Here is a 25,257-nt window from a genome sequence, read left to right on the forward strand (position 1 = left end):
TCTCTGTCTCGACACATTTCTCATCTTTCAGTCACAGAAGAACTACATGGAAGAAAGCTACTACTAGGCCAGCAGGATGTGATTAAGATGATGAGACAGGCAATGTGTAATCCTCACACTTCCATAATGAGAGCTGTAATCCTCCCTGCAGTCTGCTGCGAACAGCACCGGTAAACATGCTAATGAAGACAGAGCCCCGGGCAGTACCAGTGCACTAACAACTATTGCAGTCATCTTCATGCTGTGAGACTGTGAGAATAAGTTTCGGAAGTGGCAGAGCTTGATTTGACCACAAAGCTCAAGTTTAAAGAAAATTTAACAATCAGATCACTGAAAAATGATTCAGGATGTTATCACAACTTTGCACTTACTACTGATGCTTTTTTTTTTTTTTTTTTTTTTTTTTAGCCAGGGCCTTCTGAAACACAAGAGTCAAAAAGAGTCCAATGACTAAAGCAGGGGTGTCCAAACTTTTTGGGCCGAGGGCTAGATGCAAAAAATAAAAAATAAAAGTTGTCCCGGCCCATATATTACATACATTACACAGACACGCGCATACATGCATACATACACACACACACACACACACACACACACACACATATATATATATATATATATATATATATATATATATATATATATATATATATATATATATATATATATATATATATATATATATATATGAGCAATTCCAGCGTTATGGATGTGACATTTGCAGTAAAAACTCAACACATAAATTGACAGAGAAAGTATATGTTAACATTATATAAAAAAAGTGATTATATTTTCCAGAGCAACTAGCCACAGAGTTATGGGAGCATAAAAATATCAATCTGTAAACATGTTTTGTACTTTAAATGAGGAAAACAAGCATGCGTTATGGATGTGACAAAAAAAGTCTGCGAGTTTACGGTATACAACACACTTTGTAGAAATTCTGTGAATTAAACTGCACAACCCAAAATAAATAACGCTAATCAAAATGATAAGAGTTGGCTCCCTATAAAACAAAAATGATTGGTTTTATTTAATTTAATATTTTTACATTTCTGAGGAAAAAGTGTTGTTATGAATGTGACATCTCTCCGTTATGGATGTGACGGATGTGAAATTACCATTTGTGTGACTTTGGTAAATCAAATAGAATAGTTTGAAAACATTGATAGATGCATTTTTGAGAATTTTTAAAGTACTGTAAAATACTTGCTTACACAAAAAACCCTAGAAACGGTTTCCATATTTTGGTAAAAACATAATTTTTTTTTATGGCAAGGTTGACATTTGCACGGAATTGCTCATATATATATATATATATATATATATATATATATATATATATATATATATATATATATATATATATATATGAGTGTGTGTATGTATATATATGTATGTATGTATGTGTGTTATGGAATAATTTTAATTTGTTATTTTAATTCATCGTCCAACTGTGTTTCTAGAAAGACTTTCGTTTTTAAAATCTTGAATCTTCTCTGGGCAAATTACACTTGCAACACTCATCCTTTATAAATTCTCCTTCAGTGAAAGGTTTCCTGTGCTGTGCGATTAGCTGGGCTACATCATAACTAGCCAGCGTAGAATTTTCTTGCACTTTATTAGCACGAAAAAAAACCTTCTGTTGTTGAGCTGATAAGCCAGCTGCTATTTGTTTTACTTGTTGATCTCGTTCGGCACCAGTGTAAGAGCTAAAGGCCTGATGTTTTATTTTATAATGTCGTTTAATATTATATTCCTTCATTACTGCAACTGATTCCTGGCAAATTTAACAGGCACATATTCCACTGACCTCTGTGAAGAAATATTCTTTGCCCCATCGTGACTGAAATTTCCTGCACTCACTGTTGATTTTCCTTTTTCTTGCTTGTGCCATGACTCGCCAAAACGTGATTATGAATTGTTTCTTTCAGTTTGTTCGGTTCGTTTTACTTCATAACAGGAACTGCTGCCTAATTGAAGGCATGTAATAGCGACACCCGGTGGTGATTTATTGAATTAGATTCATTTTTGTATGGCGGGCCAGATTCTTTTAATATTCATAAAAAGCCTCGCGGGCCGCCACAAAACTGATTGCGGGCCGCAGCTGGCCCGTGGCCCGTTGTTTGGACACCCCTGGCTGGTCTAAAGGGACCTGAGTCCATATACTGTCCAGGGGTCCCAGAAACCACGCACAGTGATGCACATGGTGACTGGTATACATGGTAATGAGGATAGAACATGGACAGCACCCAATCACAAACAATTCCTGCAGTGACATTCATGCTGTCAGCTTGTGAGAAAGAAGTGCCTGAGCTTGTTTGAGCCCAAACCTTTTATTCTAATTATCAAACTAGATTTCAAATTCTGGTTGTTTCTAGGTGTTTATAGTGCTTTTTAAAACGTTTTTTAGAAAGGACTTTTCGCGTTAGGTTTACGGAGCAGGAGAGACTGCATAAGGGAATAAGCTTATTACAACTCCAAGGGTCCTGATCAAAGAGGAAGCCCAATATGATCCCCACCCCCTTAAAAAAAGGCTCAACCTCAATCGCTCTTTTCCCAGAACACAATCTAATGGCACGTTTTTCCAAATCTTCTCCAGAGGTCACAGGAACCATAGTGCTGGGCCTGCTGACCAGTAAACATGCTAATGAGGACTGAGCCCCAGCCAGCACCAGATCACAAACAACTCCTGTAGTCATCCTGCTTCTGCCAGACTTTGCAAAATGACTTTCTGAAGTGCCTAAGCTTGTTTTAAAAAACAAACAAACAAAAAAAGTTGACAATGTGATGCATTCCAATTTGTGTCAGTGGTGCTTTTTTTTTTGACAGGACCGTTTGGGCACCATGAAATGTTGAAGGATTGCTGGGGTAATTCAGAGAGAGGCCCTGATCAGAAAGAAGCTCAGTGTGATCCTCAATATAATTGGCCCAGTTTGCAATTTGAGCAAGCACAATTCCATACAGTGTGTCCAGGGGACACAGAAATAATAGCAGTGCCCCTTTTGATTGTCATACTGAAGACAAAGTCCAAAGTAGATTGAGAGAAAGAGATTTGACAGTCTGGTTTCTGAACAATGATTTGAAATCTGATGGTGCTTTTTAGCCAGGATTATTTGTATTTTGAGTTGGTTAGTGAGTTGCATAGGTGTAGCGGAGGCCAGCTAGTGCAGTGCTGTGCTGATAAACCACATTCCTCTGACCTCTAAAGTTGCTCTAGCGACAGAGGCCATGGTCTTTAGACTCCTTGCAACCGACTCTCATGCGAAGAATTGCCGGTTCGATTCCAGCCGGGTTATATTGGTGCCGTGACCCGGATGGAAGTAAAGTTTAGGAGGGTAAATGTAGCGGAAGCCAGCTAGTGAAGTGCTGTGCAGATAAACCTCAGTCTGACTTCTAAAGTTGCTCTAGCGACAGACGATAGAGGCCATGGTCTTTACGCTCCTTAATAGAGTAACTGACTCCCATGCAGAGAACTGCCGGTTCAATCCCAGCTCAGAGCGGGTTGGGTGGTGTAGGACCGGCGGGGTTACATAGGCACAGTAACTTCTGGTGGAATGTTGGAATTATACTAGTCCTAATCAGAGATGGGATTTAACATAAACCCTGCACACCTAGAATGGGATCACATTTAAGCGGGCCCCTTGCCATACACGACTCGGAGGTCCCATAGCGTGTCCACTTGCAGAGCATGATTCATAGGAGTCAACAGACGAGCCACATTATATGATAATCAAACATTCTGAAATACCCATCATGTTTGTTTTATAACACCAAGGAGAAGAAAACAAGTCGAATACGAAGAGAATCGTTGTTTGGCACCTAAATTTATTGAAACCCAGAAGGCTCTATCTTCCATTTGAAGAGATGATTTCAAAAATAAATCATATTGATAAGCATTATGACAGACGTACAAGCTTTAGGAGTGAAGACAGTTTGCCCTTTTCATCCTAAATGATGATGCTGGTCAAAATAATGAACATGGCGATCACAAATTATAGTCGTCAGTTGAAAAACAATCATTCAACCATTAAACATTCTGCACATGGGAGGAACCGAACGGCTACGGAAAAAGTTCAGAGACCACCTGAGATTATTCAGTGGATTTACTGGATTTAATAGGTATGGGTTTGAGTAAACATTTGTTTAAGTCTATAAACGTCTGATAAAACTTCCAAATGTATTTCTGAAATATTGTCACTTGAAGCATTTTGTTTTTCATCAGATAATGACAGTTATGATGTTAATGTTTTAATGGAATTCAGGAGTTATCTCACCAAATAATGACTTCTTAATTCCTTCGAGGTTGGTATTGATTTCTAATCATAAATAAAAACGTCAAGAAACATGGCACACTTTTGTTGCATACAAAATTCTCTAAATGAATGCATTTAATTGGAATAAAGGTCATGAGAAGTTTATATAGTAAATATAAATCATAAATCCAGATCATTTTCAAGTGGTCTCAATTGGTTTTTCCATAGCTGTGGATTTATTACGAAGGGTATGCCTTTCATTCACTGACTATCAATGCAGTCAAAACCCCAGCATAAATGTAAAATACAGCCATTTCCCAAGCACCATGTGATCACAGTCCTCTGAGATGATTGCCACAATGTATTTAGTAAAATACAAAATGGATTATAGAAAAAAAAAGACGGACAGGAATGATAATTCTTCAAAATAAAATATATAAAGTGTACTACACAATCATTCAAATTTAGATGTGAAATTTGTAAACACTTTCAATTCTCTACAATTCTGTAAACACTGATAAATGTTAGTTTCTAGTCTTTTTTTAATATATATTTATATATATACAGCCTGAAATATATTTGATCAGCGGTAATTGGTTGTAATATACTAAAGATAATACAGATATTAGTTCATATTCAGAATACTTTTTTAAATTGCATGAACATTTATAAAAACAAAAACAAGAAAAGTGACATTACCATGATTTTACTTTGTGCAAAATGCTTTAGTGAACTATAATTTGGCATTTATGAGAAACTTTTTTAATATATTGGTATGAATAACAGAACAAACATCAAATGCACACATAAATGGCAGATCTGCAAACCTCTTGCCAATGTTCCAGGATGTTTGCCCACCTCAACGCACACCCTATCCCCCTCTTTTCTTAATACTGTGCTTCAAAAATAAAATAAAAAAGAGCTGAGCTAGTGCAAGCGGGCCTGCCGAACACACCAAAACAAGATTCAAGACACAGCCAAGGCTTGAATGAGAGAAGCTTTTTAGCCAACTTGTGTCTGGCGCTACATATATTTTCATTTAGAGAAGCTGAACTGTTGAATCAGCAGAAAGTAGGCCACAATAAAGAGGGTGGCTTTCATTCTGAACTTGTGTATTTTTCTAGGATGTGCAATGAATGAAGTTGAATAAGCCACAATATTACCTCTCCTGAAGAAAACAGGAAGCTGATTTATCACGCCAGAAGTCACGAAATGAAGCAGATCCTTTTCTCTGTGAAATAAAGGATTTAAATAGAAGCATATCAACACAGTTTGCTGGTATGGATCTTAGTCTAGTAGGCAAGAGCAAAACTTGATGTTGACAAAATGAGAGAAAAAAGCACAGTTTTGTGTCTCTAGTAAGGAAGTTTGATTCACTGAAGCCCGTCTGAAGATTAAACTTTCATCACAGTCTAAATGAATGCAGTAACTCGCCCTGAGGTGAATATGTAGCCCTGGATTCATTTCATAGTCTCCAAGGTTTATATCTAATTGCTGTGACTAATTGAACGTGAGCTGGATCTCATTCACTCACGAATTAGAGACTCGAGTCAAACTGTTGTACTTTGTCAGCAATATTTCGAGCTGTTGATGCGATTAAATTTTTTTTCTGGAAGGGTTTACGATATTGCAGAACTGGGCATCTTTTGAACTACGCTCAGAGAAACTCAGCTCAGCGAAAGCGCTAAATGAATCTGCCTCCTTCATTCCGGTCTTTAAGGACGGCTGCATCACAGGTCATCGTCCCCTATTCCTTCAAAGGCGTAGTTTCCATGAAAGTCATTGCCACTGATGTCCCCCGCTGAGTTGGAAGAACTAAGTCCTCTCAGGGAGACAGAAGACAGCTTGGTCTGTGGAAATAAAAATATAGAAAATGCTAAATCAAACATTTATTACAAATATTTTCCTTAAATTAAATACAATCCAAAATAAAATAGGAACATTCGATTGTAAATGTTGCTTGGCAGTTAACAGAATGTAATGCAAACTTAGTTAATCTAAATCATCTAAAAAATTGGGACAAACATGAATCAAAATACCAGACTTTTAATTTGGAGTACAAAAGTGATTTTATATAATACACAGCCTACTAAATGAAAGTTATTGTGTGTAATATGACAATAAAATGACAAAATATGAAATAAATTACGTACTAACACGTATTAAAGAATGTGACAATTTCTTGCTGACAAATCTAGTATTTTGAATGATGCTAGCAAAGTATTTACATTAAGAAAAAAAAAAAACTCGAACTGATACCAAAGAGCTAAGAATAACCAAGAGGTGACACTCTATAGAACGTTCCATTGCAACAGCAGCGCCCAGCAACAGCCCCGGATTCCGCCATTTTTGAGTGAAAGCCATCGGCTGTCCATTGGATCTTATTGCTGTTGCGATGGCATGCAGCTGCTTTGTCTTTTTTTTTTTTTTTAAAAGCGCATTAAAGCTGAGATACAACCTGAAAGACGGCAATAGAACACTTACTATCACAATCATCTGCACTTTTAATAGTTTATTTAACAGACTTATAATATGCTATTGTCCAATTGAAGTTTTATCATTCCAAAATGGCTGCCGCGCCATCTAGTGGCTGTTTCCCTAAATTGCACTAGAGCGTTGCCTCTTGGTGATTCTATGCTTTTTGCTGATAGTGATTCAACTGTGATCCTTTAAAAGAATCGTTTAATATGTTAAGTAATTCTAGTTGTGAATTTGCCTGACAAGATTAGGGTATATACGCTATTGTAATAATGAACGAATGTCATTTTAGTGGATGTTATCCGTAAATCATAGTCATGAAAGGATTAGATCATCAAAAAAATGAAAACTCAGTCTTTGTTCTCAGCTCTAAGACTTTGTTTCTCTCCAGCACACAGATTAAGATTAAGAATTTAGATGAAATCCAGGAGCTCTCTCGTCCTCTATAGACAACAATGGTCATGAGACGTTCAAAGTCCAGAAAGTCAAAAGTTTCCACCTGACTTCAGTGGTTCAACTGTAATCATACTAATCCTATGGAACTTACAATTGAAAATACAAAAATTTTGGTTTTGTTCAAGTCAGAAAAAGCTATTGCATTACGCTGGAAACATATACATGCTCCATCCATAGAATTATGAAAAAAGTATGGACGAATTATAGACTGAAGAAGTTAAACCATCAAAGGCAAGCAGAAGAACTTTGAACATCTTTGAGAACCATATGAATATCATGTAATTTGTGTGTTCGTAAACATGTATTTTTATTGTATTATTGTTTTTGTTATTTTGTCATTGTCTATTTTTCTTTTTATCTATTATATATATATATATATATATATATATATATATATATATATATATATATATATATATATATATATATATATATATATATATATATATATATATTATCTATGTTTCAATTCATTATTTTTTATTTTTATTTACTTATTTTATTTATTTCTTTATTTTTTGTTTAATTATAGTATTATAGTTTTTTAGTTTAGGTCATGTGGAAAAAAATCAATAAACATATTTGGGGGGAAAAACGTAATCTAACTAGGCTCCAACTGTAAAAACATCTTTGTTCTCCAATGTCTTGCGTATCAGATCAGGGTATGTTTAATATGGGCAATATGATCCATGCGTGCTGTGTTGCTAACTCCACTGGTATTGCCTGTAGTAAATGTGCACCTTGACAGTCTGATAAGAAGATTCGGGCGAACAGAGTCATTTACATATTTACAAAATTCTGGAGCTTCATATGGTTACAGCTGAACCACTGAAGTCACATGGAATATTTGACAAAGTTTTCGGTTCCTTTTCTGGACTTTGAATGTCACAGGTCTATTGTTGCCTATAGAGGATCAAGAGCTCTCAGATTTCATGTAGAATATTTTAACTTGTGTTCAGAAAATAAATGAAAGTCTCAGGGGATTGGAACGACACAAGGGTGAGTAATTAATAACAGAATTTTCATTCATCAATTAAAACAAAACAATGAACAGTACACATTCCAACGTCTGTTTAAAATGTTATGTCTTTTATTGTTTTAATGTTTCAAAACACCCTTTTATCACTAACCCAAAAACAAATGAACACAAACAACCATAATATAAAATTAACGAAATTAGAAACCCATTAGAAACACTAATAAATGCAATAGAAACTGTTAAGAGCACTAACATAGGATAAATACACATTAAAAACTCACCGAAAGTTTGACTACTTGTTCACGGTTGGGATCGGGAGAATCCTGAATAACAATGGAAATCACATATTATTAATGGTACATCATCCAAATCAAAAGTAAAGCTGCATTAGTAGGACCATTATTGTGCGCACCAGTATTGGAGGAGACTTCACAGCTTGCTGACTGTCAGAGCGCTGTAACGAGCCATTCAGTCGCTTCTTCTGCATCTGCTGGAAACACCAAAATCACATTAAAAGACAAACAACTGAACATCAATCTGACCCGATTTCTTGACATGTAACACATTCCTCATCTGACTGTGCATGATTTATCAGTGTATATTACTTCAGATTTTTTTTTTATTTTTTGTTTTTATTAAAACAACTTTCTATTCAAGTCCTCTCATTTTTTCATGACTCAATTCTGGAACTCCATGTTTTTGTAGCTATATAGTTTTTGTTGATGATCTTGGTAATTGCATTTCTAAAAATGTATTGATTTTATTTAAAATAATTTATCCATGAATGCTTTTCTTTTTGTCAATGAAATTTCTAGATTTATTTGTGAATGAATCACCCCTTTTCTCATTAGCCCTTACATTTTTCATATAAACGTCATAACTTTTTTTCTCCCAGATAATGTTTAAAACACTTCTCCAATAATTTGATCTACTTAAAGTGAGTTGCTTCCATTAATAATCACCCAGAGAAGCTCACATTCAGAACTGCCTCTGCCTACAAAGTACATTGTATTTTCAATTTCATTAGTGTTTGTTACAATACAGGAAAAAAAGTGATCTGCTCTTCCTTCACAACAGGTTTGTGTTAACGTTTTTAAAAAAGCGAAGGAAGTTTTGCAACTACATTTTCTCAAATCTAGAAGACAAAAGAAGACAAAGAAGATTTCAAGGCCAATTAAGCTTTTAATCCTGAAAGGGTTGATCAAACCAGTCCCACGTTGCAAATACTAATTTCCTACATGACATAAAACAGATACAGTATGATACAAGGAACTGAAAGATATTTGAGAGACTCCTCAGATATTTGGCAGGTCTTTACGAGAACACAAACACAGACCAACTGACCTTTTTAATGCTTCCGCCAGATTTTTTCACCATCAGCTCATCTACCATAGACTGCAGACAGATGCTCATCATGATAGCCTGAGAGGGGGAAAAAAAAAGACAAACTTAAATCTAATTTGAAGTGCTTTAAATCAGTCCATGCTGGATATTCAAATGTCCATCTAACTTTTTTTCTAATTTTTAAACCACTGATAATATAAAATGTCCCATTATTCTGTTTGAAAGTTCTTAATTTTGTGCTGAAGGTATCCATGTTTTCATGTTGTGGACGCCAAATTCTGACCCTACCATCTGAATGTCACAGCAGAAATCGAGACTCATCAGACCAGGCAACGTTTTTCCAATCTTCTACTGTCCAGTTTTGGTGAGCCTGTGTGAATTGTAGCCTCAGTTTATTGTTCTTAGCTGGCAGGGAGTGGCACCCAGTGTGGTCTTCTGCTGCTGTAGCCCATCTGCCTCAAGGTTGGACGTGTTGTGCATTCAGAGATGCTCTTCTGCATTCCTCAGTTGTAACGAGTGGTTATTTGAGTTACTGTTGCCTTTTTATTAGCTGGAAAAAGTCTGACCATTCCCCTCTGGCATCATCACCATTCTTAGCAAACCCCTATAGATGGTTGTGCGTGAAAATCCCAGTAGATCAGCAGTTTCTGAAATACTCAGATTAGCCTGTCTGGCACCAACAACCATGCCACATTCAAAGTCACTTAAATCCCATTCTGATGCTCAGTTTGAACTGCAGCAGTTCGTCTTGACCATATCTACATGCCTAAATGCATTAAGTTGCTGCCATGTGATTGGCTGATTACAAATTTGCGCTAACAAGCAGCTGGACAGGTGTACCTAATAAAGAGGCCGGTGAGTTTAGTCCAATGTGTACCTGATTCCAAAATCCCCAAAAGATGAATAGCATGATTATTTTATCTTGTTTAGTTTCCCTATCTTAAAAAAAAACTTGGCAAAATATACATATTTTTATTTAAACGATGGGTAATTTTCATACCCTTCAGCCTACATTAAAAAAAAAAGTATGTCATCTAAGTTGAAATGGACCCGGATCCAACAAAATAATGGCGAATATGAATAAGACCCATAAGTCATGCCCTGACCTGTTGACTGGTGATGGTGACCCACTGCAGACGGTCTTTGCTCATCAAGTACTCGAAGGCCAGCTCAAGCTTCACATCACATTTACTGGAGCTGCTGGGGTTTGCGGTACCGTTGGCCACCGGCACCTGCTGTAGAGAGTCAGAGCACGGCCATCACAAATACCATCATCATAATCACTGTTATTTGTGCCGAGGCAATTACAGAGGCCATTTCTAAACTCCTCGACACGCCAATTATCTTTAAAGCTCAATTAGTCATCATTAGCTCTGCTCTAAATGTCATCGTCCTCGTAATTACACAGCATCGCGCAAAAAAACAACACACAGAAGCATCTTGTTCTTTACGACGCACACTGGAAACTCTGTCAATCCCAGAATGCTCAGCGTCAGATCCTGGTCTCAGAGGACGGTCATTCGAAGCTCATTAGTAACACAACTCAGCTATTCTAGGCCAAAGACCGAGCCGAGCAGAGATAACTTCCTCTCGCCAGTGAAACCGGAATGCAAATGTATCTGTTTACATTAGACCCAACTGGAGAACGTTATCAGAAAATGTTGCTTGGACATTGTTGGTTTTTATATCCGCTGTGAAAAAAGACGGGATAATGGAGGAAATATGCTTCTAGAGTGTTTCATCACAGTTAAATTGAGTCATTTTCAAACCTACATCCATTTTTTTAACAAATTCAGTTTGAAACAACATAATATCACTGTGAAAAAGGTTTTAAATGATGTACATACATTTTATTTGCTTAAACTTTCACTTTTATGTGAAGAAAAAAGATAAAATGTCATATTATTATGGTTTATCGATAGGTGTAAAAGTGTCTTAATATATTATACAAAACTGGTGTTAATATATCAACATAACTTGCATTGGATTCAACTGGAAACCGATATGTGAAGAGGTATCAAAAAAAGAAATCTGGATGCTTTTGGTTTATAAAAACTACGAATGATGGAGGAATAGTGCTTCTAGGTTTTCTTAATACAGTTAAATTAAGCCAGGCATGTACAAACTGGGTCCTGGAGGGCCGTTGTCCTGCACAGTTTAGCTAGCCCACATGTGTCTGATTGGGGTTTGAACTAATCAAGCTCTTACTAGGCTTTCTAGAAACATCCTTGCAGGTGTGTTGAGGCAAGTTGGAGCTAAAATTTGCGGGACACCGGCCTTCCAGGACAGACTTTGAACACCCCCAAAATTAAGCAAATGATTTAAATGAAACCATTTTTCCATAGGTCCTTCCAGGATTTTGCAAGGGGATGTTTATTATATGGATAGCCTAAAATGACTGATTTTGTAAGGGATTTTTTTCTCAAAACTTATGGGATAATTTTTGTATAATAATGTGGCTGTGAACTGACATAAACAAATGAATTTGGTGGAAATGCAGGACTGGACTGCCAAGTAGAAAATATGAATGGAGAAATTGATGTAAAGCAAAGAAACAAAGAACACAGTCTTATTTTTTTATTTCTTGTTGTAAGTGGCGTTTTGGTCATCCTCTTTTTGACTTCCCATTTTCAAAAATAGAGCAAGCAGACATGCCTGAGGGGACAGTCATAGAAAGAATTCAGAGAGCCGTCTGGAAGTTTTCCTATATCCTTGCTGTTAGAACTTCATGACTTTGTGTATGAAACAAGTTTATAATGCTCACTCATCAAAAAAAAAAAAAAATGCATCAAACTGCATTTTTAAAATATTTGTAAAGTTTAAAAGAAATGTTTTGTTGTTTTAAATACATTTTACAACTTAAATTTAAAAATTAAAAGATGTTGAAATATATATATTTAATAGTTGAAATAAAGATACATTTTTAGCATCATCCCTTCAGTCTTCATGGTCACGTGATCCTTTGGAAACCATTCCAATATGATAATTCAATGCGCTGTTGTTACTGGTGTTGATTATTAAAAATGTTTCTTATGATAATCAATGTTGAAAATGTTTTGCTGTACATTTTTCTTTTGAGGAAACAGTGCTATTTTAATCAGAATGCTATTGTTGAACAGAACAATAAAGACTGCATTGGACCTAAATAAACCGAGCTGCTGTGGCTGCATTTTTAAATTCACACACTGTGATTAGATCACTTACAGTACTTTACACTGCATCTGCATTTTATGGGTTTGTGATCTCATGCTAATTTGTCCTGTTTAATAAATCTAGCCCGAGATGTTCAGGCGCATTTACCGTTGCTCAGCAAAATCAAGCCATTTTGATAGGAATCCAAGTGAACCATGCTCTACATGCAGATTTCTTGCCCCCACGTCTTATAAGTCTATTCAGCCAAAACCTGATCTAAAATGTTTACAAAGAAATAAAAAAATTAAACCTATACAAGCTAATGGCTGTTGTAGTTTATATAGTAACTGTGAATATTCATAGGCAACTACAAAATAAGCTATCTTGCTGGTCTAAAGCCGCCATTTGAGCATGCAAAGTTCGTTTTTTTTGTCATGGAATTTTAATTCTTGCAAATAGCATTTTACAACAACCCACAAAACAATCCCCAAATAAAACAATTAACATCTGAAAAAATAAAAAGTAAATAAAATAATATCATAAACATAAAAAAAACCATACACCTGCACCTTCACTCAATCCACATCTAAGGTATTTAAGGGATTAAAGAATGCAAAAAATTGTTGAAAAAAACTGTCCCCTACCTCTGATTTTGTTTTTAATTTTCTCAATTTTTAAAAAGAAGACCAAATCTTTGAGCCACAATGAAACAGAGGGGGGTTGTAGGGAGGTCCAAGACAACAGTATTCTGTGCCTAAGAAAAGCCACAATGTCAGCCTGTCTCCGGTTTAAAGGTTGACACCGAGAGAAAACACCAAAGATAGCGATAAAGGGCAAACAGCTAACTTGAGCCCCAGAATATCAGAAACATTTTTAAAGAAATGAATCCAAAAGTTTTGCAACTTGGAACAAAATACAAACACGTTTACATTTATCACACAGATCTGAAACATTGGGGTATATTTTAGAAAGTTTGGCCTTTGAGAGATGAGCTCTGTGAATGGTTTTAAATTGTATAAAACTGACTCTAGCGCACAAAGTGGAGCATTTGGGATTCTGACGTATGGTGCTGCGAAAATGGATGAAATAAAACAGAATGATGCAACAAAGATAAAATAAGGGATTGCTGCACATTTGACATTTCTTTACAGAGAGGTCACATTTTGATCTATTTGTCTCATCCAATCACATGATGCAAATTCACCGCTATGATTTCCCGAGACTTTGGAATGCTGCGACTAGTCATTCAAACTTGTCATTCAAGCTTGCATTTCCGGTCTAGCACTAAGTGCAGTCTATGGAACTGTTTTTTTCCTGATACTAATTTTTCAGTTGTTTACATTGAGAGCGCAGTGTTTTTTTAGAACGCCAGTAGCAAGACAAAGCACTAAACTAGTATCTAAAGTATCTGCTTCATGTGAAACATTACAGGCTCACCATTTTATAAATGCTTTGACAGTCGGTGAAGTGCTCACAGATGAGTTTTTATTTTTTGCAGAATGCTGTGATTGTCAGATGCACAAATACACATTTGGTGGACACCCGCCCTAATCAAAGATTATACCATGAGCGTTCTAAAATATGTGGTTTATAAACTTTCCTATTATCAGAAAACGAAAGACAGTGAACATGCAGAGCCGCTACAACTTTCATCTCCATCACTGCAGTCTCCAGGGGGTCTGAGGTAGGGATGCAACGATTATAGATTTCGGTTGTACAATTATAGTCTGAGAAATAATCACGGTTTCACGGTTATCACGATTATTATGCATTCATTCAGGAAGAAAAGCTGTGGCCTGGTGAACTGGGCCAGGCTTTGGCATGGTACGCTTGTAGTGTGAGTGCAAAGTGTGCCTGAGTGTGAAACTGATGACCCGATTTCACTTTTAAGGGACTGTTTCATATGGATTTAATAATTATCCTTACTTTTCAATGAACGCGATCTATCTTAGTCTACTAAAAATGCAAACCTCCCAATACATGCAGCATAAAGACTTTCTTGAACATTTGTGTGTCAAAAGTGGTGGATCTGTTCAGCAAAAGATTTCACTGTCACTGCATATCAAACGACTTAAAATAATACAAAACAATAGAACTAAAGCAATCTCTATTGTATGGAGCGAGAGTGCTTCTCTTCTGTTAAACTGAACAGTCACGTCATCGATGACGTAAGCGTGCTCAGCCTGATGCGAGTACACTCTAAGTGAACAGAATCTCTCTGATTTGATTAAATGTATCTTAATTTGTATCTTAAGACTGGCTAATTCCTTGTTGTTTATGGAACAACATGAGAGTGAGCAAATGATGACAGTATTTTCATTCTGAGTTGAACAAACCAAACACTCTATATTGTCAAAGACTGAACTTACAGATGACGTGACCCGCCAGCATCTCATGCGCGTGACTTTGAAGCTGCCCTCTTTCATCTGCTCGTTGGGCAGCTTGACGTGGAAGTTGAGCTCATTGTTTCCAGCTCCGACTATAACATGACAGCCCTTCTCTGGAAAATCTGTGATGCAGGGATCAAACTTGATATAGCCGTAGTACTTCAGTGTCTGAGCCAATCTGATGAACTGTAAAACAAAACACAGATGTTTGTCAAACAGACACAAATGACTGCATAATCAATTCTTCACCCTGAGTGTGGTAACAAGAACATTTTTAGGGATTTTAGAATCTATTTTCACTTGTCTACAGGGTTTGTAAAATCGCTGACAAATCGGAGACAAACCTGTGCGACTAAAGCCAGTGAAATATTTGGCTTGCTAAATATCTGGACCCGTCATCAACTCAAAAATCATCGGTGTGAAAAATGGTATTATTCAAAAAAAGGTAATGATTCGCACTCAATTGCTTCATACTGTTTTTATTTTCTTACATTTTACGGGTGATTGAAAGACACAGACGTTTCGGCACAAAGCCTTCTTGTCACTGAGGACTCTTTTTAGAGTTTTCAGTGTGAATGCACTACTTACACTATTTATAAAATAGAGCGTAAGTGTGTTTTTCTTGGCGGACCTAGTGACATTTTATGTCCAGTGCACAGATTTCACCAAATATGTTAACACATTAATCTGCTTTCAGTCAGTTTAAAGTGTGTATGTGTGCTACTGCGAATATAAGCACATCCCAACTTTTTCCTAAAGGAGGAGGAAATATACAACAAACTTAAATACTTTATTTACCCAAGGAATTACAAAAATGTGTTCTTATCTTATTAGGAAGAAACTATTTTGCTACATTTAAAATCTCTGCATCTTGAGAATTTAAAATGCAATCAAACCAATACAGTGGTCCCTCGTTAATCACGGGAGTTACGTTTTAAATATAGCCCGCAATAGGCGAAATGCGGAAAGTAGTCAGCTTTATTTTTTTTAATTATTATTTCAATTATTATAGATCAAAAACTGAATTTTATTAACTGTATTTTCATTCCACAATGGAGCCCTACAGCAATGTAACTTCTACCTTCTTTAGCATGTCCAGAAGTCCAACCTTTTGTGAAATGGTTAGTACCTTCCTCTGTCTTTTGGCATGAAAAATGTATGTAAATTTGGCAAGCGGAATGCATTCTGTTCTGTAGGAGACATGGCATGGAAGAGATTGATTGACAGTAGTATACAGCCAATCAGGACGCAGAACACAATGCGATATTAAAAAAAAAACAAAAAAAAACATGTTAAATTGCACAAAAAAATCTGTGAAACTACGAGGCCACGAAAGGTTAACTGCATTATAGTGAGGAACCACTGTAATTATTCACAATCTTTGATATTTCCTTTTCACTGGTTTTTACTAGACACTTTTGTTCATTTATGTAAGTGATGATAGCTAAATGAATAAAACTGTGAGACGTTAAATCCAATTATTGGGTGTGCTAATGTTAGGTACCAAAGATTATTTTGTATTAAATCATTAATTTATTGCAAACCATTGCGATATGTATGTTGCTATATCCACTTTTGCGATAATTCAATCATTTTCAATTGTTACCAAGCCCTAATTACAAAACACTGACTTTTGATGAAGTTATTATCAGCTTATTGGTATTCATGTTAACATTCTCCATGATAAATCCAGGCCTGAGAATGGATTTGAGCTTCTATAAAAGCAGTCATTCTCTCATAGACACAAGGGAGATCAAATATCGTGTGTGGTGGAGCTCAGCCGTACCTCCTTCTTTGAGCCCTTCTCCTGCAGGGATTTCAGCTGTCTGTGCTGCTCTTTGTTTACCAGGATCCATCCTCGGTCAATGTCTGACACCGTCTGAGAGGAAGAAGACAGGGTTTCACTCTGAGCTTGATTTCTCAATAACTTGTGTGTTTTAAAGGAGATTTGTGAGTTTGAGATGAAAGAAAACAACTCTTCTGCCAGTTCAGTGTTAAAGGGACATTTTTCTCAAAAATGAAAATGTGCTCTTATGTGGTTTCAAACCTTTATGAGTTACGTTCTTCTGTTGAAGACAAAAGGATATTCTAAGGAATGTTGTGAACCAATGACCTCCATAGTTACACATAAATAATAAAGATAGTTATAAATAGATAATAAAAACACTATGGATGTCAGTGACTACTAGTTTCTAACATTCTTCACAATATCTTCTTCTATGCTCATGCCAAGACAGAAACTCAAATGGGTTTGTTGCAAGTAAAGGGTGAGTAAATAATGACTTTGAATAATAAAAAAAAAAATTAAATACTGCTTTAATTTATAAATGTAATGTTTATTGTTATTTAAGGTCAATTTTGATGCAATATTTATCATTTATGACCTAAAAAATTAATAAAAAGTGTATATAAAATAATATATTCCAAGATACCTTATGTTTTAAAGGCACCGTTCATCCAATAATTAAAACTGTGCCATCTTTAACTCACCCTTCACTTGTTTAAAACCTTTTTGAGTTTCTTCTGTTGAACACAAAAGAAGATATTTTGAAAAATGCTGGTAGCTATTTTTTTCTAATACGGAAGACAATGGGTGCCAGAAACCAGCATTCTTCAAAATATCTGCTGATAAAACTCATAAAGGTTTAAACCCAAATGAAGGAGAATAAATTATATATATATATATATTTTTTGGGCGAACTAGTACTTTTACCCGTGTTAACTAACAAATCAGGGATTCCTAAACTTTTCAGCCCACGACCCCTATAATAAGAATGCCAGTGACTCGCAACCCCCACATTCAACCGTAGGCTATAATTTATAGTTATTTATTATTTTGTTTCATTTAATATTAAACTCACCTAATGAGACTGCTGGGCACAGTATTTTTAGCACAAGTATATTCTTGTTTAATTTTCAGAGATCATTCTCAATAATTAGTTGTGGCCTGTATTTATTTTTAATGGATTTGATTGCCATAAAGGTGCCAGAAAGTTTAACCTGGTTAACCATTGCGGTGTTGTTAATCTAACATAAACACACCAATCCTATTAAACAAAATTAAAAGATGAATGGCTTTTCATTTGCATGTTGTTGGTTTTTTGGATAAAATATGGTAATTCTAATGCTTTAATCAAATGTATTTGACTTTTGGAAATCACTAAGCAACCCCCTGTCATTGTCCTGCGACCCCCACTTTTGGAACCACTGTAATAGAACACATATGTAATGTTTGGTTGAAATATAGAAGATGGCATTTTAATAGAAAAGTCTGAGCAGTGTGGTATTTTTGTTCAAAATAACTAAAAGCAGATGAATTTCCATTTTATATAGATAAAAAATTATTAAACAAATTGTATAATATACAGTTGAAGTCAGAATTATTAGTCCCCCTTTGACTTTTTTATTTTCTAAATATTCTCCAAACGATTTTTAACAGAGCAAGGAAATTTTCACAGTATGTCTGATAATATTTTTTTCTTCTGGAGAAAGTCTGATTTGTTTTATTTTGGATAATTTTATAAAAAACCCTTTTAAGGTCAAATTTGTAGCCCCTTTAAGCTAATTTTTTTTGTCTACAGAACAAACCATCGTTATACAATAACTTTATTAGGCCTAATTAGCCTAACCTGCCTAGTTAACCTAATTAACCTAGTTAAGCCTTTAAATGTCACTTTAAGCTGTATAAAAGCATTTGGAAAAAATATTGTGTAAAATATTATGTACTGTCATCATGGCAAAGATAAAATAAATCAGTTATTAGAAATGAGTTATCAAAACTATTATGCTAAGAAATGTGTTGAAAAAAAATCTTGAAAAATAAACAGGGGGCTAATAATTTGAGGGGGCTAATAAATTTGACTTCAACTGTGTCACAAACATTTTTTTTTACATTTTATTTCTAGTCATGTAATTGAATTAAACTTAAGATTTATTACTTTATTACAATTTATTTTAACTAACAAAAAAAAAAGTTTTCAATCAAATTTTAAATAAAGGATTAAAATAAAACAAAATAAATGTTAAATGATACCCAAGGAAATAAAAATCCTGCATTATACATTTACCCACACACATATAAAAACATTATTCTGAAAATCGGAACAGGAGCTACATTATTTTCTCGATACATTATGCCCACCATGACAAGTTTATGTGCGATGGCCCACACAGACAGTACACTTGAGCTTGTTACCTGAGCGTATAATAAGTTGAGTCCCACACGATCATCCATGACATCACTGTCGTACGCCGTGTCCCAGTAGCTGAGAAAAGAGCAACAGACAATAATAAGTCATTTTAGAAATAAACTAGCATCTACGTTCTTCCTCTTTGATCACATCTGTTTTCTAATGTGTCATCAAGAACCTTCAAATCAGCATTTCACTGCATAAACAAACCATTCATATAAACATGCCTGAGGTTCTCACAAGACGAAAGCTTACTGATGCTCTACAAAACATTAAATTAAAACTTCAAACTTGGAGAAAAGACCTGTTTCTGTCCTGTAATAAAGCATTGTTTATAGCTACACTGCAATACTAGCTTGCATGCTGCTGCCCGGAAGCAAACAACAGTCTGCCAAACACACAGTAACCGTCCATATGTCAAAAACTATTCTCATCACGCCGTGGGCAGAACGAAGACTGTTAAATAAGTTTTAGCAGAGTTTATAAGAGCACAAAGATGTAATCTTGCATGACAATAGATATTGTTCACACCACGGCCAAGACTGGATATCCGTTAAATCCCATTTGAAAGCATTTAGCTGTCGATGCTTGAACTCCTTTAAGACATCCAGATAGTGAGGGTTTAAAAAAAGGCATTCAAGAATATTTTGTGACATTTTCGTTTTATTATGTGCTTCTCAATAATGTGCCCTAGCTTTCAAAGATTATGTTAAGATGAATTAAGGTTTATAACTATCAAAACACAAGTTAAATACAGTTTTTTTTTCCTCCGGTGTATTATTATGTGTCCTGTTATTTATTTATTTTTATTTTTTTTCTGAGCAAATAACAAATGAATGAACGGATGAAATCTTTTTACAATGATTCACAGAGCACAAACATTTAAAACATCATTTGGTATGTATTATTATAAGTATTATTTATTTATATTTTATATACAGTAGCAAATATTCTCGTCAGACATACACCATTTATGTTTATTATTATCATTATTTATGCACAAATTAATGTCATAAAAATGATAGAATTATATGCAGATGTTTACATGATCTATGTACAATAGAGCTTTTAAAATAAGATTTTCTGTTTTTAAGTGGATGTGTTATATGAGACTAGCTGTCGCTGTTTACCAAGCAAGTCATTCTAATATTTAATAAAATGATAAACCTTAAATTAAAGTAAGTATATTCTATATTCTCAAACTCATTCTGCATAAATCCACAGATTTTTTAGACTGTATACCAATAAAAAGTTTGGGGTCAGTACGATTTTTCACCAAGGCTGCATTTATTTCATCAAAAATACAGTAAAAATTGTAAAATTGTAAACGTTATTACACTAATACTAGTTGCTTTGAAACTTGGTTCAATTGCCTGGACCATACCCAAGTTTGATTGTGCCCTTTTGCCACCTTCTCGGCTGGTTTGTGTTCACACTAGCTGCGTCCCAAATCACATATTTATGCACTATTCTATGCCATTTTGTAGTATAAATAGTGTAGGTAGTGTGCTTACACTGAAAACTCTAAAAATATTAAGTGCACTTTAATTACCCGGATGATGCACTCATTCAGCTGCTAAAATGAAGTGTGTAATGATGGACACGTCACGCACTCAACGACCGCAGGTTTGCTTATGTAGCGGAAGGGGCGGAGCTATCGGGCGCACATGTTGGATAACTTATTTTGGATGGTGAAAGCAAAATTCTCTATACTATAGCGCCTCCCGATGGTGAATGCAGTTATACTCACAGCAGGTAACATTCGACAATTCGGTCGTTTATTTCACCCGATTTGGCGACAGTCAAACGTCAATAGGTAAACGGTTTGAATTTCCGCTTAGTAAAAAAATTTTTGGGACAACACTACATACATATACTATCCTGTTGAGTGTTTAAATGCATAAGTACATAGTGCATGAGTGCATAGTGTATAGTGTGCCATTTGGGATGCAGCTACTGTCTTTTTTCCTTCTGAAGCTTCTTTCTTACGCTTGCGTCATCGAGCTGCTGTTGTATGTACAGCTATTGCTAGGTGACGGGCACGAAAGTAAAGCGCCAAAATTCAAAGATGTCCACACATCATGTGCACAGTCATTCTGCTTTTACTGAATCTTTTGGTTTTGGACTTACAGAAAGTGACTCGCGTCTATCTGCCGCAAAAATATTATAAAAGTTCAGAGCATCACGCGATGTCTGCAGAAGCTGTTTGTGGAGGAGTCAAGCAGACATTATCACATATGTTTGGCCTGGCTCAGTTCCACTTGTCACCAAGGTATAGTACAAGATACACAGCCACACACATAAACACGCACACACATACACACACTCACGCACATGAATGAACATTACAAAAATGATAGTTTGTTTTACAGTTGTCAGTTCACTTCCATTATTTGGTACAATTGCATTCATACCAGAAGTGAACTGGACTAGAGTTTGCGTGAACCGTACCCCAGACCACCTATTCAGGCGGACTCAGGTATGGTTCACACTGAGTTCAGAAGACACGTTCACACTAGCTAAACGTACCGTACTCTGACGTCAAACGAACCCGGGTGCGGACCAAAAGTGCTAGTGTGAAATAACTGTTCAAAAGCAGTTCATTTAATTAAATCACTTATTTCAGTAATTTTAAAGATGAATTTTCAGCTTCATTACTCCAGTCTTAAGAGCCACATGATTTATTAATTACTCTACTATTAATTATTATTATTATTAATATTATTATTAATCGTAGTAGTAATTAAAGCAATAATGACTGGAGAAATAATTTCATTTGAAACTACACACAATAAGAAAGCAGTTATTTAAAATAGTAATAAATATTTAACAATTTAACTTTTTCATTTAATAAAATATTTGTATTTATATAATAATTTATAAGACCTAAACCCTAAATTATTTATACCCCTGCCAAATTCTGACTTTTTTCTGATTAAAGACATTTTTGCTATGATGCATCTTTTCTATATTTATAGGTTTAACCTGTTTGTCAGGAAGAAGTTTTTAATCATTGAAACACATTTCTATTGGTTAGCTGCCCGTCAGATCAGCCGGATCTACATGTCTGAAAGCATGAACAGGTGGATTCTGCCCGAAGTCTGTCTGCAGTTTTGTATAAAGTAGGTCAAGAGGCCTTCGATTTTTCTGAGGGAAATATAAAAAAAACAAAACACTCCAGCAACCTGTGCTCCCTTTTCAACACTATATAATCCAATTCAACAGGAACAGTGGATAAAAAGTTGAAAGTGAAAACATTTCAGCAAAATAATCTCTGCTAAGCTCTTTTAATATGCTAAAAAGGGAAATTTATGTTCACATAACACCTTGACACCTGCTTCAACTGACTGCACATGGTGAAACACATGGTGTTTCTATGCCCATGCTGGTGGCTTTACCAAAATAATCTCTCTTGATTCTCTTCAGTTATTCCATTACATAAACTGTAAACTCCAAAGGGCATTAGATGAATGTACTGGTGTTAATAAACCACTAGGAACATCCACATTTATATGCTGTGTGCGGTTGTGCACTTTCCTGTGAATAAATAATGAAGAGTGTTCTGCTTTAAAGCACATCAGAGATTCTGTAATGCATAGCACTTCAGAGACCGTTTGATTTAGAGAGAGATGTCTAAATCCAGCTGTCTTTAAGTCCAAGTAGTACATAAAGATGGAGATTTGTGGGAAACCTCTCCCTGAATCAAAAGCCTGTGTTGAATATACTTTTATTACAATGTTTGACTTTTAAAATTTTAATTTGGGAACATGCTTATGAAAGAACACTTTAAACTCTATACTTGGGCAAATATTAGTTTGGGCACCATTTACTGTTCCTCGTGTTGTTGCAAATTCATAACAAAACTTCACACCATCAGTGTTTGGGGTCGGCAGCTGCATTTTTTTTAGATGCGTTTTGAAAAGTTCTGAAGAGTAAAAAAAAAAAAAAAAAAAAAGATGCTGAAATACTGTCTGTATGAATGAGCAACTAAGTGTTCATCCACTTTTTCAGCAGCGCTGGTTCCGGAAGCATTTTCTTTTTATAGGAGTTTTCAAAAGCCTTTGATTTGAAGAAAAAAAAAGAGAAGATGAAAATTGATAAAACTGAAAATTTATATAATAAATAAATAAAATCCTAAAATTAAAAGTAAAATTATGAAGTAAAGTAAAATTATACAAAAATAAAATTATAAATATTACATTATATTAAGTATTTAGACAGTGTAGGTTGACCGATGATTGCCCTTTTTACACATAAAGACCTTACTGGAAAATTAAAAGGTCTGTATGTGTGAACAGGCCCTTTTTGAAAATACTGGTAAATTTGTTCCGGCTATTTTCCGGAGAGAGAAGTTGTAAAATTTCCGGTAATTTGCAGGAATGCTGCACTGTGTGAACGCAGAAGGAAGATTGCTGGAAAAAGAGTGTTCAGGTCTAGAATGCTCTGACGTGAGATGTCTACTATAGCCAATCAGAACATTCAGACACATTCGCGTTCACGCGGTTCATGAAAATAACAGCCTTTGAACATTTTCCAGACACATTTAGCTGTTAGATGTTAGTCAAATAACGTTTCTATGTTCCTTCTTAATGCCAACTGTGTAAATAATTATCGATAAGATGCCTATGATAAGCCGCTGTTTGTTTACCTTCAAGCTATGCTTCCTTCAGTTGCTTGATACGTCACGTGTGCATGTGAAGCAGCCGGTGAGCACCAGCACACACACACACACATATTATGTACATACCGACATGCGATAGTGTTTCTCAATATGTTTTCATCAAAGTTGTTCACAATACTGATCCACCCACAGAGTTTGTATATGTAGTCAAATGTAAACAAATACAAGCACAGACGTTTTGAGGTCATTTCTGATTAATGATGTCAGAATTAACTGATATTTTGAAACGGATGTGTGAAAAGTCTTTACCGGAAAAAATTCCGTAACATCCTTGCCTGTGTGAACAGCTTTTTTTTTAAATTCACCGGTAAAGTCATTCCGGAAATTTTCCGGATATTTACCATCATTCACATACTATAAGTGAGTGGGTGGAGCTAAAAAAATCTCTGTTCACTTCAGTTGCTGTAATTGTCTGATTGGAAATCTAATTCTCTCATATCTATTAAATGGTAGTAAACAAGTATACTTACACAATAGTTTCATGTTGATTATGGTTGGTAACAACATGCAATGTGATCTTAGACATCAGTGTTGCATATTTTTAATCAATTTGGCTACTTAATGTAAGAAGGTTGAAATATAGCTATTCGTAAACAACATGTCAACTGCGCATAAATAACACCAATGCATAACTGATGCTCAAACCACAGATGCTGATAATGAAAACACTAAATCAGCAATCAAGCAACAAACAACTAGCATGTTGTTTAAATGCTAAATTGTAAGCAAACTGGAACTGCCTCGCATTCTATACATCAAGGCAAGTAATTGAAAATCTGGAATTTACTAGAGGTGGACAGTTCACTCAAAAACAAACATTCAGAAAAAATGTTGAAAACCAAAAACCATTGACTTCCTGAGTATTTGTTTTTTCTACTACTGATGCCACTAATTAAAGGTGCAGTAGGTGATAATTTTCTGAAATATTGTTGTTTCATAATTCAGATATCCCAAATAGGGCTTTAACAACGAATTGATTAAATTGATGAAAATCTATTACTTAAAGCATTGGCAATAAATTTCATAATCGATTTGTTGTGTCACACGACATGGGGGCGTTTGATTGTTAAAAAAACACTTTAGTTCAGCGCAGAGCAGAGTGAACATGGTCTCTCTCGTGCACTGATATAGAGTTTGGCGCCACATAGACTGGGATGATGAGGAAGGGAGTTTAGCAGCAGGGTAAATCACTACAGGATCCAACTTTTTTTCCATTTTGAAGTGAGGACCATAAAGTCCCTGGTGCTGGTGTTTTACTCGTTATCCAGCTTGACAAGCATGACAAGTTAGCGTTAGCTCGATTACCCGTAGAGGGGCAACTGAAAAAAATCAAACAGAGCTTTGGTGCGTTGCT

At 35.4% G+C, this 25,257-nt stretch overlaps 1 protein-coding gene across 7 annotated transcripts in view; it reads right to left on the reverse strand.

Moving 5' to 3' along the window:
* Positions 1–3,808: 3,808 nt before the first annotated feature.
* The window catches only part of snx17 (sorting nexin 17), a 75,539-nt gene continuing 54,090 nt past the window's right edge, over positions 3,809–25,257 (reverse strand). The window contains exons 1-9 of one of the 7 annotated variants that reach the window (XM_087297715.1): positions 23,871–24,078; positions 19,228–19,297; positions 16,819–16,911; positions 15,015–15,218; positions 10,620–10,748; positions 9,514–9,591; positions 8,582–8,656; positions 8,451–8,492; positions 3,809–6,106 (exon numbers count right to left, since the gene is read on the reverse strand). In XM_087297715.1, coding sequence (XP_087153841.1) covers positions 5,987–6,106; positions 8,451–8,492; positions 8,582–8,656; positions 9,514–9,591; positions 10,620–10,748; positions 15,015–15,218; positions 16,819–16,911; positions 19,228–19,266 — 780 coding nt within the window. In that variant the 5' untranslated portion in view covers positions 19,267–19,297; positions 23,871–24,078 and the 3' untranslated portion in view covers positions 3,809–5,986. 7 annotated transcript variants of the gene reach the window in all.

Source organism: Danio rerio, chromosome 20, assembly GCF_052040795.2.
Source record: "Danio rerio strain M-AB ecotype USA chromosome 20, GRCz13ab, whole genome shotgun sequence".
Classification (NCBI taxonomy): Eukaryota; Metazoa; Chordata; class Actinopteri; order Cypriniformes; family Danionidae; genus Danio; species Danio rerio.